The sequence below is a fragment of the Muscardinus avellanarius genome, assembly GCF_963383645.1.
Source record: "Muscardinus avellanarius genome assembly, chromosome: 13".
NCBI lineage: Eukaryota > Metazoa > Chordata > Mammalia > Rodentia > Gliridae > Muscardinus > Muscardinus avellanarius.
The window spans coordinates 7,443,276-7,461,743 of NC_137799.1; the positions used below are offsets into that span (position 1 = coordinate 7,443,276).

General features: G+C 60.1%; 1 protein-coding gene across 3 annotated transcripts; it reads left to right on the forward strand.

The window, feature by feature from the left end:
* Positions 1-215: 215 nt before the first annotated feature.
* CRAT (carnitine O-acetyltransferase) lies at positions 216-14,208 on the forward strand (the record flags this gene model as incomplete). Of its 3 annotated transcripts, none has more annotated exons than XM_080708627.1 (14): positions 216-242; positions 3,021-3,284; positions 7,649-7,767; positions 8,891-8,944; positions 9,350-9,515; positions 9,700-9,874; positions 10,397-10,575; positions 10,983-11,083; positions 11,783-11,902; positions 12,013-12,135; positions 12,213-12,348; positions 12,629-12,691; positions 13,519-13,656; positions 13,993-14,208. In XM_080708627.1, the coding sequence occupies 14 exons, from the start codon at positions 216-218 to the stop codon at positions 14,206-14,208; spliced, it is 1,881 nt and encodes a 626-aa protein (XP_080564753.1). The 3 variants fall into 3 exon arrangements, with proteins under 3 accessions (XP_080564753.1, XP_080564754.1, XP_080564755.1); XM_080708628.1 differs by having other exon boundaries at positions 13,519-13,584; XM_080708629.1 differs by having other exon boundaries at positions 3,021-3,164.
* Positions 14,209-18,468: the final 4,260 nt, after the last annotated feature.

The window sequence follows — 18,468 nt, forward strand, 5'->3', positions numbered from 1 at the left end:
TTGGCCCCGCCCCCGAGGGCCCTCCTCCCCGGGCCGCCTGCCCGCCGAGGCCCGGTGGGTGGGCGCGGGCCGCCTCTACCCGCTGGCCGCGGCGGCGACTCGGCGACCTTGGCCCTGGAGGCCTAGCGGAGACCCACTGACCCCGGCCGCGGCGCGGACTTTGCCCAGCGCCAGGGGCGGAGCGCTCTGAGCGTCGAGGCCGGAGGATCGCAAAAATGTTAGCCTTTGCCGCCAGGACCGTGGTGAGTGCGGCCCGCGCAGGGCAGGGCGGCGCTGGACCGGGCGGGTGGGCCGCGAGCCCGGCGCGCTGCGCAGCTGCGCCGGGTCGGGGATCCGCGCCCCGGAGGGCGGCCGGCCGGCCGGCCGGAATAGCCGCTGTCCAGCCCGGACTCAGCGGGTAGGGTGGGGCCGGCCCGCGGGCTTCCTGAGTCTCTCCGAAGGAGATCGAGCGGCAAGGTCAGAGGCAGGATCGAACCCGCGCCCCGTACCGCTGGGTTCCAACGACCTGGCAAAGACAGCGGAGACCCCAGAGACAGACCCCTGAGCCTGCGGGGAAGAGACCGGCACTGTCACGCCCCACTTTCACTCTCCCAATTATCCTCACACCTGTCGCTGGCTCAGGTTGAGCCGCCCAGGCCAGAGCCGTCCCTGCAAGCCTGTCCAGTTGTCGGTCTCCTTGAGTTTGCCACCCCCACACACCAGGATTTCTACGTGGCCGGAGAAACTCAGCGAGAAGGCGGCAAACTGAGCCGCGCACAAAGTGCTCACAACTGTGGGCACGCAGCAGGTGGAGCCCATGCCCTCCCTCCCCAGCATCCCCTCCCCGACCTGCCCGTCTGCATCCCCGTGCTCCCCAGAGGGCGGCCCAGCTGCTGCTGTCCCGCTTCGGGTTCCTTTCCTCTCTGATCCAAGCATATTTTTGCTTGTATGGCTCTGTCCCAGACAGACACTCCTGCCTGGCCAGCCCAGCTCAGGCTTGGAGACACCTCTTGCAGGTGTCTCAGCACCTGAGTCTCTGTACCTCACCCTTTCCACTGTGACACCAGCTGAGGCCCTAGGCCCAGGACAGCAGGCTGGGCTTAGTAAACAGGCCAGGAGGAACTTGGCTAGGTCGCATGGATGATCTTTTTTTTTTTTCCTTCTTTTTTTTTTTTTCCTTTTCAGGTCTGGGGATGGAACCCGGGGGCATTCTACCTCCAAGCTACATCCCCATTCCTATTTTTTATTCTTTATTTTGAAACAGGGTCTCACTAAGTTGCAGAAAGGCCTCACTAAGTAGCTGAGGCTGTCCTTGAACCGGGATCCTCCTGTCTCAGCCTCCGGAATGCTGAGATTACAAGCCTGCGCCACCGCGCCCGGCCTTTTTTCTTTTTTGGTCCTGAGGATTGAATCCAGGGACATTCTATCTCTGAGCTACACCCCCAACCCTATTTTATCTTAATTTAGAAACAGGGTCTCGCTAAGTTGCAGAGGGCATTACCAAGTTGCTGAGGCTGGCCTGCGATCCTCCTGTCTCAGCCTCCCAAATCTGGGATTACAAATGTACGCCAGCACGCCTAGCTCAGTTTATTTTGATTGAAACAGGGTCTTGCCAGGGGTGCTGAGAGTCTCACTAAGTTGCCAGGGCTGGTCTTGAACCTGCGCCTGTCTGAGCCCCCCCAGTACTGGGATTAGAGGCGTGTGCCGCACGCCTTGCACTCTGGGGCCTCCTATTTGAAATCTGGCCCAATCCCAAAGCCAGTGTCCTTCAGCCTATTTTTCGTACCAGAAGCGCTGCACCCAGGGTCCTCAGCTGAATGGGCCACAGCTCAGAAAAGCCAGGCTTTGGTAGAGCGGTGGTTCAGAAGGGCCCCAAGAGTCCAGGAAGGAAATGAGCTGAGCGGGACTCTTGGCACCCACTGCATGCTGGGGGCCCTTTTTCTGGTGTCTCCCTCTCACCAACCCTAATTTCCAAGCCCCGGCGGTTCGGCAGCCAGGCAGATTCTACCCTCCAGCCAAGTTTTCCCACATCAGAAAGATCTACACTGATTCTGACAGATGGATTTTTAATAACTCTTGGATTACCTCCCTGGCACCAGGCCCATCTAGAGAAGAAAGGAAAATATTTCCAGGCTTGTTCCTACTCCAGGGCCCACCAACAGCCCACTCACCTGTTCCCCAGGCCTCCACTCCCAGACACTGAGAGGAGAACGGCCGCCGCTGCCCCTTAGCTTCCCCCGCCACTGCCACGCCCCAGGTGCCAGCACAGCCGCCCCCTGCCGTCCTGCCCCCTGAATCTTGGCTCCTGTCTTTTCTTTCCAGCCCGGGCACGTGGCTGCCTCTTGCTAGGTTCTGCTCGCCCACTTGGTAGCACAGTTAGGCTTAGCGACCCCGCCAAGGCAGACAGGGCTCAGAACCTCAGTCCTGCCACGGAGGACGGGCAGCAGGGACCAGAGGTACGGAATGGAGCTTCTGCCGCTTGCCACCAGCCAGCAGCCCGGACCCTCCTGTCTCTCTCTCTGCCACCTCCAGAGTCCGCTGGACTCCCTGGGCCTCTTTCTCTCTTCCTCACCAGCCGCTCAGCTCTCTCTCGCCACAGTGCTGTCCCTGCCCCACCCCACAGGCAGAAAGAAGCCAAGCCGAGGCCTCGGCCTCGCAGGGTGCTGTCGCTGTCGGAACCTATGATTTCTTCTCCCCTCCTATTTCTCAGCCTCAAAAAGGTGGGAGAAAAGGAGGGGGCTTCAGAGAGGGAGTGCCCCGCAGTGCTGGCTCACTCCGCCTCCCAGGGCAAGAAGGGTGGGGCCCGTGCCTGGCACAGATGGCATCACCCTGACAGCACCGCTCACCCTGCCGGGGTCCCTGCACCTGCGATCAGTGGCCACACCCACCCCCACCCGTGAAGCTGCAGGCCCTGAGAGGCGGGGACACCGCTGGAGGGCAGGAGGCCAGGGCGGCACACCCAGGAAGCCAGCACATAAGTGCCCAGGGCTCTGGCTTTGGGAGAGTTTGGGAGAATGAGCCGGGTGTTGTGCTGTCCACAGGTGAAGCCCCTGGGCCTCCTCAAGCCCTCCTCCCTCATGAAGGTGTCTGGCCGCTTCAAGGCGCACCAGGATGCGCTGCCGCGGCTGCCCGTGCCCCCGCTCCAGCAGTCCCTGGACCATTACCTCAGGTCGCTGCGGCCCATCGTGAGCGAGGAGGAGTGGGCCCAGACCAAGCAGCTGGTGGACGAGTTCCAGACCTCGGGGGGCGTCGGGGAGCGCCTGCAGAAGGGTCTGGAGCGCCGGGCCAGGAAGACGGAAAACTGGGTGAGTGAGATAGCAGGAGCTCCCAGAGGCGCAGGGCCTGCGGACCTCCCTCCCCGTGGCCCCTGGCCAGCGGCACCCGCAATCTTTCAGTACCAGCCGCTCTCTCCCCGTGGAGTTTCCGAGCGCCTACCTGGGACTGGCACTTGAGTGTCGGGGCGGGCTGCGAGAGGGGTGGTGACCACACGCGAGTCAGCGAGTTCCTCAGAAAGGAGAACTGCCCCACGGGGCTGGGTGTGAATCGGTGGAGGGGCAAGCTGTGGCACTGCCGGGCTGAGCCCAAGCCGCGGAGAGAGGGCCACGGCAGGGCGGCCGCCACTTTATGTGGCGTGAGCCAGGCCAGTCAGGGAGAGGCAGCGGCCTGGCACGCAGCGGCCTGGCCTCAGGCAGGGGACTGTGCAGCCCATGTTCAGTGGCCCTTGTTCTGTTCCTGATCTGTTACGCAGGTGTGTTTGGTTTGGAAAACATGCCTGTACTGCTGCTCTGTGCCCTTCTCTGCTTTTGTCTTCGACCTCACAAAGATTTTAAAAAGAACAAATGAGCCGGGCGTGGTGGGCACGCTTGTCATCCCAGCACTCGGGAGGCTGAGACAGGAGGATCGCGGGTCACAGACAGCCTCGGCTACTTAGGTCCTTTGCAACTCAGTGAGACCCGGATTCAAAATAAAGAATAAAAAATAGGGCTGGAGGTGTAGTTTGGACGTAGAATGCCCCTGGGTTCCATCCCCAGTACCTCAAAAAGAAAGAAAGAAAGAAAGAGAGAGAGAAAGAGAAAGAAAGCTCCCCAATGCTGGGGGGGAGCAAGAGTGGGGTCGGAGCGCGCGCTGCAGGGAGGGGGGATCTCCAGGCCCGGGATCATCGGCACAGCAGCGCAGAGCCGCTTGCTGGTGGGTGTGGGCAGGGGCAGTGCCAACTAAAGCCACCGTGGGAAGGAGGGATTCCGAGGTGGGGTGGCCGAGGAGGAGCTGGCTGGAGAGGGAGCCAGAGCGGCTGCCGGCCCCTGGAGCACGGCCGTCCCTCAGTGGATCCGTTCCAAGGCCCCACAGTACCAAAATCTGAGGCTATTCAGATCCCTTAAGATGACGTAGCGGGTGGCGCAGGCCTGTAATCCCAGTGTTTGGAGACTCCCACAGGAAGATGGCAAGTTTGAGGCCTGCTTTAGCAATTTAGCAAGAGCCTCAACAATTTGTTTCAAAATAAAAACTAGTGCTGGATTACTTATAATGCCTGATACGGTGTAAATGCTATGTATTTGTTTGACCTTATGGTTTTGAGGACGATGGCAAGGAAAAGGGTCTGTAGGTGTTCCATACAGATACAGATTTTTTTCAAAATTTCCTGGGCCAGTTTCCTTGAAGCTGGATGGGGAGCCTATGGATCCAGAGGGCCAGCTATACTCTGAAGCAGGAGGCGGTTTGGGGTGGGCGAGAGTGTGTGCGTGTGCGTGTGCGTGTGTGTATGTGTATTGAACCTAGGAGTGTTTTACCTCCAAGCTACACCCTCAGCCCTTTTTATTTTGTTTCAAAACTGGGTCTTGCTAGGTTGCTGGGAGTCTCACCATTTTGCTGAGTCTGGCCGTGAACCTGTGATTGTCTAGTCCCAGCCTCCCTCCCCGGTTCTGAGGTTGAAGGTGTGTGCCACCACACACGGCTAAGCGTGGGCAGGGATTCCGGCCCTGGGGCTCAGGGAGCCTGGGAACTGCACGGAGGAGGTGAGCGGGGATGGCACTCGCTGAGCCTGGTGGGTCAGGGCCTGGGACCGGAGCTGTCGGCCCTCAGAGGACACTGGGGCCCGGTGGTTTCTCAGGTTTGTAGTCTTCATGACTCAGGAGATCGGAGGGGCCCCAACCCTGTTCTGCTTTTACCCTAGAGCCGTGTGAGGCAGCTGCAATCCAAAGCCACTGGCTGAAGGTTGAGGCCCCCTCTCCGTCCTTTGCCCCTGAAAGAGTCTCCCTGGGGGATGCCCACAGCTGCCTGCGCTTCCCGGCTGCCGCGCTGCAGCAGAGCGCTGAGATCCCAGCAGATTCAGGTCCCTGGCCGGGAGAGGGCTTCTGGCTGCCTCTCCCTGCAGATGAGGAAACTGGGGCTCAGAGAGGCAGGCCAGAGCCCAGAGTTTCGCAGCAGCCCTCAGGGAGGCCCTGGGCTCTGCGGGAGGCCTGGCTGACTCAAGGCTGTCCCAGGACAGAGCCAGCAGGAAGCAGTCACCAGTGTCCAACCTGGGGCAAGTGGCCTGGCGGCTCCCCAGGGCGTCTGGTGAGGGGCACAGCCTGCTGCTCCGTGGAATAGGGAGAGGAAGACAGTGGGCCGAGGCTCCGAGGGTTAAGGGCCCCGCGGAGAGTGGGGGCAGTGGGAGGTGTGTGCAGGGACGCATTGCAGTCCGCACAGAGGCACAGGGTGAGGGTTATCTGGGAGTGTGGAGCCCCAGGATAGCCTTCAACACCATGCTCACGGCTGATCCCCAGACACCCCAGCCCCAGGGCAGAGGACGGCCCCTCAGCATGGCCGTCCAGCTCGCCATTAGCGTGAGAGCCTACCTCCTACTGAGTGCCCCACTAAAGACTGCCCTGGCCTTCAGATCAAAGTGCTTGTCCACCTCCCAGCCTGACGCCAGTAAAACTCAGGCTCAGGAGGAAGGGGCCTGTGGGGCCTGCTGAGGACCGGGGCTCGGTCTCCTTGGACAGCTCTCAGCTGAGCCGGGTATAGAGGTGCATGCCTGTAATCCCAGCTACTCAGGAAGCTGAGGCAGGAGCATCACAAGTTCAAGGCCAGCCCGGCCAACTTAGCAAGAGCCTGTCTCAAAATAAAAAATAGAACACAGTCTTGTCATCCCAGTATTTGGGATGTGAGAAAGGAGGACCGCAGGTTCATGGCCAGCCTTAGCAACTTAGTGAGGCCCACTGCAACTTAATGAGATCCTGTTTCAAAATAAAAAGTAAGCCGGGTGTGGTGGCGCATGCTTGTAATCCCTGCGCTTGGGAGGCAGAGACAGGAGGATCGCGCAGGTTTGAAGCCAGCCGCACTGGCTTACGAGACCCTGTTTCCAAATAAAAAATATAAAATAGGTCTGGGAGTATAGACCAGAGGTGGAAGGGCTTCCAGGAACCCCAGTACCACCAATAAATAAATAAATAAATAATAGTAAAATAGGACTGGGGGTATAGCTTGGAGAGGTAAGAATGCCCCTGGGTTCAATCCTTAGTACCACACAAAAGGGGGAGGAGTTATGGATGTAGCTCAGTGATAGTGTTATCTAGAATGCTTCAGGCCCTGAATTCCATCCCCAGTGCCACGCACACATGCAAAAAAAGTGGCATTCACTGTGTGTGTGTGTGTGTGTGTGTTGTGTTGCTGGGGATGGAACCCAGGAGCATTCTACTGAGCTATATCACCAGTGCTATTTTATTCTTTTATTTGGAAACAGGGCCTCATCTTGCTAAATTGCTGAGACTAACTTCGTGATCCTTCTGTCGGCCTCCCACTTACTGGGATTACCAGCACAGCCTGGACTCTTTTTTTTTTTTTTTTTTTTTTTTTTTGGTGGTGGTACTGGGGATGGAATGCAGGGGCATTCTACCCCTGAGCTACACCCCTAGCCCTATTTTTAATTCCTTATTTTGAAACAGGGTCTCACTAAGTTGTAGAAGGTCTCACCAAGTAGCTGAGGCTGGCTGCAAACCACGATCCTCCTGTCTCTGCCTCCCAAGTACTGGGATTCCAAGTGTGCCCACCACGTCCCGCTTGGACTATCTTTTTATATATCTTTTCCTTTCCATCTGTCCAGGGATACATCTGCATTTATTTATATGTTGTAGTTTGTAAGATATAGACCGGGCATGGTGGCGCATGCTTGTAATACTGGCATTTGGGAGGCTGAGAAAGGAAGATCACAGTTCGAGGCTAGCCTCAGCTACTTAGTGAGGCCCTCTGCAACTCAGTGAGGTCTTGTTTCAAAATAAAGAATAAAAAATAGGGCTGGAGGTGTTGCTCAGAGGTAGAATACCCCTGGGTTCCATTCCCAGTACCGCAAAAATGAAAAAGGTTTGTAAGAGAGAGAAACATCCAGGCTGAGGGTGCGGCCCTGTGTGCATGAGACCCTGGGTTCCATCTCCAGCACCAAAGAGAGAGAAGTTGCTCACCTCTCCACCCCCGGTTCCTTCTATCTCCTCTCTCTTTTTCTAGCTAGTGTCCTTGTCCAGGCCCACGGAGAGGGTGGGCTTACGGCAGTGGGGGAGGGTTTCTGGGCCTTGGCGTTCGCTTGGAGAATCTGGGCTGCCGAGAAGGAGCAGAGGGCATGGGGACCAGGCAGGTCCCGAGCCCTGGAGAGGAAGGGCGCCTGGTCCCCGCCACTAATGGCTCGCTCTTTGCCCAGCTGTCCGAGTGGTGGCTCAAGACAGCCTACCTCCAGTACCGCCAGCCTGTGGTCATCTGCTCCAGCCCGGGCGTGGTCCTGCCCAAGCAGGACTTCGTGGATCTGCAGGGTCAGCTCCGGTGAGTGGCTGAGCTGGGTTGAGCGGGAGGTAGGGCTCTGTGGATTTACAGCACCCTCAGGCCCACTCCCCGGATCCAAAGGGCCCATCCTGTCCTGCCTCTATCCCTACAACAGCCTCACGAAGGAGGACGCATCAGCCCCATGTAAGTGGAGAGACTTGTCCAGGGTCAGCGTTCAGGACAGAGATCAGGGTTCCTGGTGCCACAGCCTTGGAACTGCCAACCATCACCCTGCACGGAGTCCTCCCTCCCGCTCTCCTTAGCAGGCCACGGGTGACCTTTGTACACAGTCCCCTTTTCCACATTCAGCCATGTCACCTGCCCTGGCCCTTATTCCAGTCCTACCAGAGATAAAAATACAGCAACAGGGATCTCCTGCCCAAGGCCCGCCCCGCCGCTGCCACCTGCTTCTCTTAAAGGGACCAGGGCAAGAAAAAAAGGAGAGGTTGGAGGTGTGGCTCAGTCACGGAGCACCTGCCCGGCATGCTCCAGGCCTTGGGCTTCAATCCCCAGCACCATTAGTGATGAGGATGACAATAATGATATTGCCAGTGGCGGTAGTAAGTCGTAGAAGTAGTAACAGCAGCAGCAGCAGCAGCAATAAAGAGAGCAGGGCACTCTGGGAAGGGCCAGGGCCCAGACCCAGAAACTCCAGCCAGTGGTCCCCATGCTGGGGCCAGGGGAGCCCCAGGAAAGGGATGGCTGGTGTGGGCTATAAAACCCCACTTGGTGAGCCCGAATGGTGCAGGGAGGAACGCAGAGGCTCAGCCCGGGGAAGGGAGCTAGCAGAGGCCCGCGCGAGCCCCTGGGGCCCTCTAAGCTGATGCTTCAGAGCCGAGTCAGCTGGCCCAGCGCCAGGCTTAGTGGGTAGGACCAGCTGGCACTGACCCCTGATCCAACCACAGTCACGCTGCCATCGACCTGCAGGTCCCGAGCGCTGCCGACAGCCTCCCTCCAGGGAGATGAAGCCGGCTCAGAGGGCCTCCATGGCCGGGCTCCCAGGTCCCTGTGAGCAGGGAGGGCATCGGGGATCAACAGGTGCTTCCTTGGCCAGGCCCCTGGCCCCGGCCTCCCTCGGGAATCCACACAGCTTCGCGGCTTAGTCTCTAATCCGTCCCTCCAGGTTCGCTGCCAAACTCATCGAGGGTGTGTTGGATTTCAAAGCCATGATTGACAAGTGAGCAGCCCCACCCCAACCCCATCCACTCCTGCCCAGGCCTGACCTGAGCCCCGCCCCGCCTGGGGGCTGGCGTGGGTGCGGGCACAGAGGTCAGTGGCTTTCACTCTCAGCTTCCAAGCCTCGGTGAGGGTTGGCAGCGGCCCATACTGGGGATTGGGACGCTGGGGTCCTCTGCTCCAGCCCCTGGGACCTCTTCCCGGTGACTTGGTCCCATCCTAAAAACAGCACCCGAAGGCAGACTCCCTGACTCCACTCCCTGGGGCAGACCAAGCCTGGTCTCATGACGGCCCTGCCGAGGGAGAGACAGGCTCCGAGCCCCGCTGTGTGGAGGGGCTGGCCACCCTGACCTCTGCTCATCCCAGCAGTGGGAAGCAGGCACCCGTGCATGTTTCCCCCTTACAGTGAGAGCCTGCCGGTGGAGTACCTGGGGGGGAAGCCACTGTGCATGAACCAGTACTATCAGATCCTGTCCTCCTGCCGCGTGCCCGGCCCCAAGCAGGACACAGTGGTCAACTTTATAAAGAGCAAGAAGCCGCCCATGCATATCACTGTGGTTCACAACTACCAGGTGGGTGCCCCCCACGGCCGCAGACACCCACACCCACTGCAGGCCGGTTGCCAGCTTTCCGGACGCTCAGGCTCTGGGGCCAGGACCGTACTGGCTATGACCTCCAGGCACCAGGCTGGGGCGAGGGGCAGTGGCTGCTCTCAGCCCCAGATCCTCAGCCCCCTCCCCGCCTGTGTCTGGGCAGTTCTTCGAGCTGGACGTGTACCACAGTGACGGGACGCCCCTCACCTCGGATCAGATCTTCATACAGCTAGAGAAGATCTGGAACTCCTCCCTGCAAACTAATAAGGAGCCCGTGGGCATCCTTACGTCCAACCATCGCAACACCTGGGCCAAAGCCTACAACACCCTCATCAAAGGTGCGTCCGGGCTGCACCCCTGCCACGCCGCCAGGGCCGTCAGCAGCTGGGGCAGCGTCTCAGCTCAGCAGGCGCTGGAGGCCCATTGTGGGCACGAGGCTTGGTCTCTTGGGCTGGTTTCTCTCCTTTTAAGTAGCAGTTTGGGAAGGGGACGCAAGTCCTCTGGCTGAGGAGCCCACCTCTGCCTCTGTGGTTCCCCTGCCCCCAGGGCCCCCCAGCCACCAAGTACCATTTTGCTTGAGAACATCATCCCAGAGTCAGAGCTCCTGTCCTGGATTCCTGACTCCACATCAACCCTGCGTGACCCGGGGCCTCTGCTTCGTGTGTCCGTAGTGGCCAGATGTTGGGCTCTGCCCCCCGGGCTTTGGGGGGAGGCTGGAGTGCCCTGCTGAGACAGGTCTCGGAGTATCCACCCTGCTGCACTCAGTGCAGGCCCTGGAGGCCCCCACAAAGGGCCGCACAAACAGGACGGGAGACCCCAGAGCAGGAGGCCCAGGCCCCTTATACCCCCACGCCCCGCAGACAAGGTGAACCGGGATTCGGTGCGCTCCATCCAGAAGAGCATCTTCACCGTGTGCCTGGACAGGCCGGTGCCCCGGGTGTCGGAAGATGTCTACCGCAACTACGTGGCCGGCCAGATGCTGCACGGGGGCGGCAGCAAGCTGAACAGCGGCAACCGCTGGTTCGACAAGACGCTGCAGGTGCGGCCTGGGGCTGCCAGCCTCTCCCCCGCCTGGCGTCCCCAGCCTGGCTTGCACGGCACGCAGAGGCCACTATAATTACCAAGCGGCTAGCCTGCCAGGACCAGCCGCGGTCACCCCACGGGGCCCTTGAGTACAGCAGAGCGAGCCTGGAACCAGGGTCAGGAGGGCGCGCCTGTCCCTCTGCACCGCCGAGGTGGGAGCGCTCTCCGAGGGGGTTCTAGGGCTTGCGGTGGTGTGCTGAGCAGGTGTGTCTAGGCACCCCCCTAGCCTTCGCATCACTAGCAGCAGTAGCCAGTCAGCACAGCCCCGGAGGTGGCCGCAGAGAGGCCCTGCACGAAACCACCGGAGGTGGCCGGTGCGGAGCCTCCAGGCCTGGGCTGATGGCTGCTCCACCCGCTCCGCAGTTCATCGTGGCCGAGGACGGCTCCTGTGGGCTCGTGTACGAGCACGCCGCGGCGGAGGGCCCGCCCATCGTCGCCCTGCTGGACCACGTCATTGAGTTCACGTGAGTGCGCATGCCCTCCCCAGGTCCTGCGGCAGGTGAGGTGCGTGACAGGCCTGCGTTGGGGATGTCCTTCTCTCACCTGGGGGTCTAGTTCTTCAAAGGAGGCAGGCAAAGGGATGGTTCTGAGAGGAGATTGAACCCAGAGGCGTTCTACCTCTAAGCTACACCCCAAAATTTTATTTATTTTGAAGCAGGGTCTTGAACTTGTGATCCTCCTGTCTCAGCCTCAGGTACTAGGATTACAGGGGGCGCCACTACGGCCAGCTCTAGAGTCACAATCCTGACTCTGCCACTTCCCGGCTGTGTGAGCTTGACCAAGCCCCTGCCCTCCTCAGGCCTTTTCCATTTGGCCACTGGAAAGCTGAGCAAGCCAGGAGTGCGTGGTGGCGCATGATTGTAATCCCAGTACTTGGGAGGCTGAGACAGGAGGATCACAGGTTCAAGACCAGCCTCCGCTACTTAGTGAGGCCCTCTGCAACTTAGACCCTGTTTCAAAATAATACAAAATAGTGCTGGGGGTGTAGTTTGGAGGTAGAATGCCCCTGGGATCCATCCCCAGTACTGCAAGACAAAAAGAAAGCCGAGCAAAGCGGAGCACCCCAGCTCCAGGGACCCATCCTCTCCACTCCAGCTCCAGGGCAGGCTCAGGCCCTGGAGGCGTCAGCACGCTCCTGACCCCCAGCCCCTGGCCCCACGCAGGAAGAAGCCCGAGCAAGTGCGGTCTCCCATGGTGCCCCTGCCCATGCCCAGGAAGCTGCGGTTCAACATCACGCCCGAGATCAAGAACGACATCGAGAAGGCCAAGCAGAACCTCGGCATGTACGTGCACGCCAGCGGCCGGCCTGCCCCGCCCCGTGCCCGGCCCTCCCTGGGGTAGGCAGGGGCGGCCAGGGACCTGCTCCTCACGGGCCCTCGCACGCCGCTCCCAGCATGATCCAGGACCTGGACATCACCGTGTTGGTGTTCCACCACTTCGGAAAGGATTTCCCCAAGTCGGAGAAGATCAGCCCCGATGCCTTCATCCAGATGGCCCTGCAACTGGCCTACTACAGGTGCGCCCCGGCCGCCCACAGCGCAGGGGGAGAGCGTGGCCCCTGCACGGCCGGCACTCAACTCCTCCTCCCCCCAGGATCTACGGGCAGGCGTGTGCCACCTACGAGAGCGCCTCCCTGCGCATGTTTCACCTGGGCCGCACCGACACCATCCGCTCGGCCTCCGTGGACTCGCTGGCCTTCGCCAAGGCCATGGATGACTCCAGCGTGACGGTGAGGGGCTGAGCCATCCCATCTCCTGTGTGCACGGTGTCCCAGCCCCACGAGGGCATGGGACCTAACAAAAGCCAGAGCCATGGCGTGGTTCTGACGTTCCTGGTAGCCAAAGGAAAAGGGAGCCCTGCATCCACTCATTCACCCGCCGGCAGGGGTCATTGGCGCCAGGCCTGGCAGGTCCAGTACTCACTGTGAAGGAGCCAGGAACGCGTGGCAGGGGCGTGGGCTGCGGGTAGGGCGGGGACAGCTGCAGCTCCCTCTCACCCCTCACCCCCAGGAGCATCAGAAGGTGGAGCTACTGCGGAAGGCCGTGCAGGCCCACCGAGCCTACACAGACCGGGTGAGTGAGCTTGCGCCCTACTCCTGTCCTTCCCGTCCCCCGCCTGCCCACCCCTGCGCTAAATGGCTGCTGACCCTTAGCTAGAGCTACCCCTCCTGAGCCCGGGACACCCGAGCAACAGGCCCATGTTATTGCTGCAGTACTGGGGATGGAACCCAGGGGCAGTCTACCCCTGAGCTACACCCCCAGCCTGATTTTTTTTTTTTTTTATTCTTTATTTTAGAACAAGGTCTCACTAAGTTGCGAAGGGCCTCACAAAGTAACTGAGGCTGGCAGTGAACCTGCGATCCTCCTGTCTCAGCCTCCCAAGCGCTGGGATTATAAGCGTGCGCCACCACGCCTGCCTACATAGGCCCCATTGTAAAGTTGGAGAAACAGCCGGGCCGTGGCTGCCCTAGGCCGGTCAGGCACGGTCAGCATAGCCCTGCATCTTGGACCATGCCTTCCCTGGTGCTCAGCCCAGACCCAGCAGGTGCCGGGCTCCTGCACTCCGGCAGCTTGACTGCAGCAGGGAGGCATGGCCTGGCTGCCCGGGCTGGCCGTGGGCACCTGTGTGAAGACGTCATCTAGGTCTTCCCGCTACCCCTGTCACAGAATAACACACCACGGCTCCAGAGCGTAGGCCCTGACGTGGCCCCACAGTCAGGACTGGGCTGGCGCCCAGCCTTCTCCGCCCGGATCTCTGGCCTCCCATCAGCAGGCGAGGGCTGTCCTGCCTGGACACTCTGGTCTCATGGTTACGAGATCCCAGTGGCTGGAAGGGGCAGTACTGCCACAAGCCGCCCTGCAGCCCCGCGCATGCCCCTGACCGCTCCTTCCCCTCCTAGGCCATCCGTGGGGAGGCCTTCGACCGACACCTGCTGGGCCTGAAGCTGCAGGCCATCGAGGACCTGGTGAGCATGCCCGACATCTTCATGGACACCTCCTACGCCATCGCCATGCACTTCAACCTCTCCACCAGCCAGGTGGGCCTGCCCCGGGTGCCAGGGAAGGGAGGGCAGCCCCCGCAGACACACGGGCCCCGCCAACAGCAGGACTCCCAGGAGGAGCGGGGCAGGCTGGGAAGGCATTGGCACCCCTCCTAAGAGAACTGGCTCTGTTCGCTCACTGGGCAGATGTTCACGAGCAACTGACCTGTGCCACCCTGTGCCGGGTGCAGGGGAGCAGTGGGCAGACCCCGGTCGCAGCCCCAAGGAGCCCGCAGCTCTTTCTCAGGGATGGCCGTGGGGAGCGAGGAGAGCAGCTCCTCACGGGAGGGAGCCGGAGCGCGGGGCTGAGAGCTTCAACCCCATTGCCCCCAGGTCCCCGCCAAGACAGACTGTGTCATGTTCTTTGGGCCTGTGGTCCCGGACGGCTACGGCGTCTGTTACAACCCCATGGAGGCCCACATCAACTTCTCCGTGTCGGCCTACAACAGCTGTGCGGAGACTAATGCTGCGCGCATGGCGCACTACCTGGAGAAGGCCCTCCTGGACATGCGCACCCTGCTGCAGAGCCACCCCCGGGCCAAGCTCTGAGCCCCGCGCTCAGGCTGCCCGCGCCACCGTCAAGGCCGCCCAGTTGGGCACACACCAGGCCCGGCTCCTTTGTTCCTCCTGCCCCCGGCCCCCAGATCTGACTGAGCCTGGGAACACATGCTCTGGTGGGCCCACGGGCCTAACAGGTGCTTCCGTGGGCTGCCCCAGACCTGCCAGGGCCTGAGTGCGGGGCTCTGCTCAGAAGCTGAGCAGGACGCAGGGATGTGAGGCCAGTGCCTCATCCCCGGGACTCCCCTGGAGGAGGGGATGAGCGCAGCTCAGCAGTTACCAGAGCCGGAGACTGGCGAGAGCCCCCGTTCTTCCCAGTTTGGCTCTGGCCAGCCCTGCCACCTCCACGTCCAGTTGGGGTGTGCACCCCGATCCGCAAGCTCCCCAGACCTGGAGGCAGAGGACTATCTACAGCAGGGGCTCTGGGCCTCCCTGAGGCCAGGGCCAGGGAGCGAGGTGTCCCGGTCAGGAGGCGCCACACCCACGCCCACGTGGCTGCCGTGGTCTCTTGGATCACGGAGAGATCACGGACTCCGGAGCCCTGGCTCTCGCGTCCAGCCAGCTTGATCCGGAACCACGTGCATGCTGCAGGACGTGGGCGTGCCAGGTAACCGGTTAATAAAGGGACACGTGCTGGTGAAGAGGTGTTTCAGCTGAGGGGAAGTGGGGCGGCGCCCGGCTAGCTTGCGCCCAGCTTTCTCTGGGCCTGGGGGCTGGTGTCCAAGCAGCCCGCAGGTTCCAGGGCCCCAGAGGAAGCAAGAGGCGGCCTTGGGCCGGGACCTCGGCACTGGGCTGAGGCTGGCACCAGGTGGCGGCTGCGTTCTTCACCAGCAGCTTCCTGTCTCCAGGCTTGAGCTTCCCGAGTTCCATGGGCTGTGGGGCGTAGCAGGCCAGGGTGCAGTGGGCTGGGCAATGGCTGATACCCAGGCCCTCAGAACTGGTCCGGCTGCCCCCACCCAACCCAGCAGGAGCGGCGGCAGAGCTGGCAATCTCTTCTGGTCCTCACCACTGCCAGGGCAAACGCCCGCTGGGGATGGCTCAGGGAAGCAGCCACCTGACCAGAACCATGTCCCCTCCCGTCCCCACGCACCTGGCAGAGAGAGCATCCTGCCAGCGCCGCAAGCAGGGGGTGAGGCTGGCGAGCCTGTGGGTGAAGTGTCTGTAGCCATCACCTGAGAGCAGGGCCTGAAGTTTTAGTTTTCAAATGAAAAAATGGTATTAAGGTCACCAGAACACTAAATGGCACAGCAGAAATTCCAGAGAGCCTACTCGTCCCTCCCAACCAGAGTCCAAGAAGCGTGTGCGGCAGAGCCCCCAGCCCTGCGCCACGTCCTCCCAGCTGCCCTGGCGGGAGTTGGGGCCCGGCCATGAGCTGGCGGGGGAGGCACAGGGATGAGTTGGCCGAACCGGTGGAGTGAGGGTGGGGCCTCCCGTGGACCCTCTCCTGAGAAGGCTGGAATCCCAGAGGCAGGAGGGTTGCAAGTTTGCGGCCAGCCTCGACAACTTGAGACCCTGTATCGAAGTAAGAAATGAGAAGGGCTGGAGCTCAGGGGTAGACTGCCCCTGGGTTCCACCCCAGCGCAGAAAAACACAACTTTTTTTTTTTTTTTTTTTTGTGGTACTGGGGATGGAACCCAGGGGCAATCTACCTCCAAGTTACATCCCCAGCCATATATAATTTTTTTTTCCCAGTCTGTGGATGGAACCCCGAGGCATTCGACCTCAGAACTATACCCCCTGCCAAATTTTATTTTTATTTTTATTTATTTATTTATTTATTTATTTTGGTGGTACTGGGGGTGGAACCCAGGGCTTTTCTACCTCCAGGCTATACTCCCAGACCTATTTTATATTTTATTTGGAAACAGGGTCTCACTAAGTTGCTGAGAGCCTAAGTAGTTGAGGCTGGCTTCGAACCTGTGCAATCCTCCTGTCTCAGCCTCCCAAGCGCGGGGATTACAAGCATGTGCCACCACGCCCGGCTTTTTATTCTTTATTTTGAAACAGGGTCTCACTGAGTTGCAGAGGGCCTCACAGGCTTCGAACCTGTGCAATCCTCTGGTCTCAGCCTCCCAAATGCTGGGATTACAAGGGTGTATCACCACGCCCGGCTTCCCAGCCCTCTTTTTATTCATTTTGAAACAGGGTTTCACTGGGTCGCAAAGGGCCTAAATAGCTGAGGCCGGCCGTGAACCGTCTTCCTCCTGTCTCAGCCTCCTGAACGCTAGGTTTCCAAGTGCGCACTGCCACACCGCCGTTGCCAGCTACACTTAAGTCTAAGACAAAGGCTGCTGCTTCCAGAAGTATTTGCTGCTTTTTTGGGGGGTGTATGTGGTACTGGGGATTGAACTTGGTATTCTGCCTCCAAGCCACATCCCTAGCCCTAGTGTGTGTGTGTGTGTGTGTGCACGCGCGCACGTGTGTGCGTGCACACGCACATACTAAAGTGGGTGAAACCCAGGAGCATTCTACCTCTAAGCTACACCCCCAGCCTGGTTTTATCCTTTTATTTTGAAACGGTCTAAGTAGCTGAGGCTGGCCACAAACCTGTGATCCTCCTGTCTCAGCCTCCTAAGAACCGGGATTACAAGCATGGGCCACCCCGCCCAGCTTTATTTTTTTTATTTTGAAACAGGGTCTTACTAGGTTGATGAGTCTCACTACTGGCTGAGACTTTGCTCGAACTTAAAACCCTTCTGCCTTAACCTCCCACGCACTGGGATTACACGCCCAACGAGACACGTTTGCTTCGGTCTGCACCTGGGGTCACCAGTCTGAAGTCACCTTAGTTGACTGTCAAGTCTCTGGGCCCTAGGGACCACACCCAGCCTTCACACCCAAAAACGTCCCAGCACCCTCGCACCAGTAAGCCCGAGCCAGCCGGATTCCTCAAGGGTGGCCCCGGGAGGACCCCGCAGGCTGACAACAGGGCCAGAGCTGCCAGGACCAGGCACAGGGAGAGCGAGGCTGAAGCTGTGACGGTCCCCGAGGCCGAGGGTCAGGTCACACAGGTGAGGGGCCGGAGCCCCCTGCCCCCGCGCTGGGGGCTGGAAGGGACGCGACGTCCAGAGGATGCTTGGTCTACAGTGTTGACCGGGTCCTCCCCCGAGGGCCGCCGGTCCTGCCGCTGCCCCCTCTCGCAAGCTCCATCCAAGTGTGCTCCAGCCGCCAGAGTTTAACATTTTATTTTAAAACAATAGTAAACAATTTCATTGAATTTCCTTAAACCACCTCACACTTGGCTTGTATCAGGCAAAAAGTAAAAAATAAAAATACTAAGGGAAGGGGGCAGAAACGTGGGGACTGTCCTACCTCCCTAGAAGTCAGCCCTCGTCCTGGCAACTAGAGCGGCTTTGGACACTGCCTTTAACAAATGAGAAAGGAAAGCACCGGAAAATTGTGCTTCAGCAGCAGATTAGGAACTTCCACAAAGAAGGGGGGGTCAGACATAGGTCCCGAGGGGCCTGGTTCAGTTCTGGAAACTTCCGGGCATCTGGAAGCAGCTCCTCTCCAGAGGGTTGCTGTGACTTCCAGACGGGCCCCTTGGGAAGAGCCGTCTAAGCCGGGCTTACGGGGATCTGTGAGCTCACACCCCGACACCACTGGAGGGTGGCCCCAACAGGTTACCGACCTGCTGGGCGGGCCAGGAGGGCAAGGCCAGGCTCAGGGCACAAGGGCGGCACCAGGCACATGCCGCCACGCTCCCCGGTTCCTTCGCATTTTGTCCAAGAAGACCATTGCTACTGGATGGCAGGACAAAAAGCTGTAAACAGCTTGGCCGCTCGCCCCATGTGCAGCTCCTGTGTCAGGGACTATTGTCTTGGGGACGGGGGACCAGAGAGAGCCCTTATGGTGTCAGGTCAATACGGGGAAGAATGCAATGACAGCAGCCGCCAGACGCGTGCTTGCTCTGGGCCACCCCAGACAGGGAAACACTGCCGAGGATCTGGAATGGCGATGTGGCAGGGAGGGCACAGGGGCTCCCTCGACCCCCAAACCCCCAGGCCCAGCGAGCAGCAAAGGGCTGGGAAACTGCCTGGGCCCCTCTGCCCACAGCTCACCGCTGCAAAGTGGGCTCTTCTGGCCCATCTCCAAAATCCTATCTGCCTTTGACAAAACCAAAAAATAAAGTGTTACTTTTCACGCCACCTGGAATTCCTGGCCCGGGGCCAGAGCGCAAGCCCTCATCTTCCACCCGCACCCTGATGCCCACGCCAAGGGTACTCCCGCCCGGCCGGCCAGGGGAGGCAG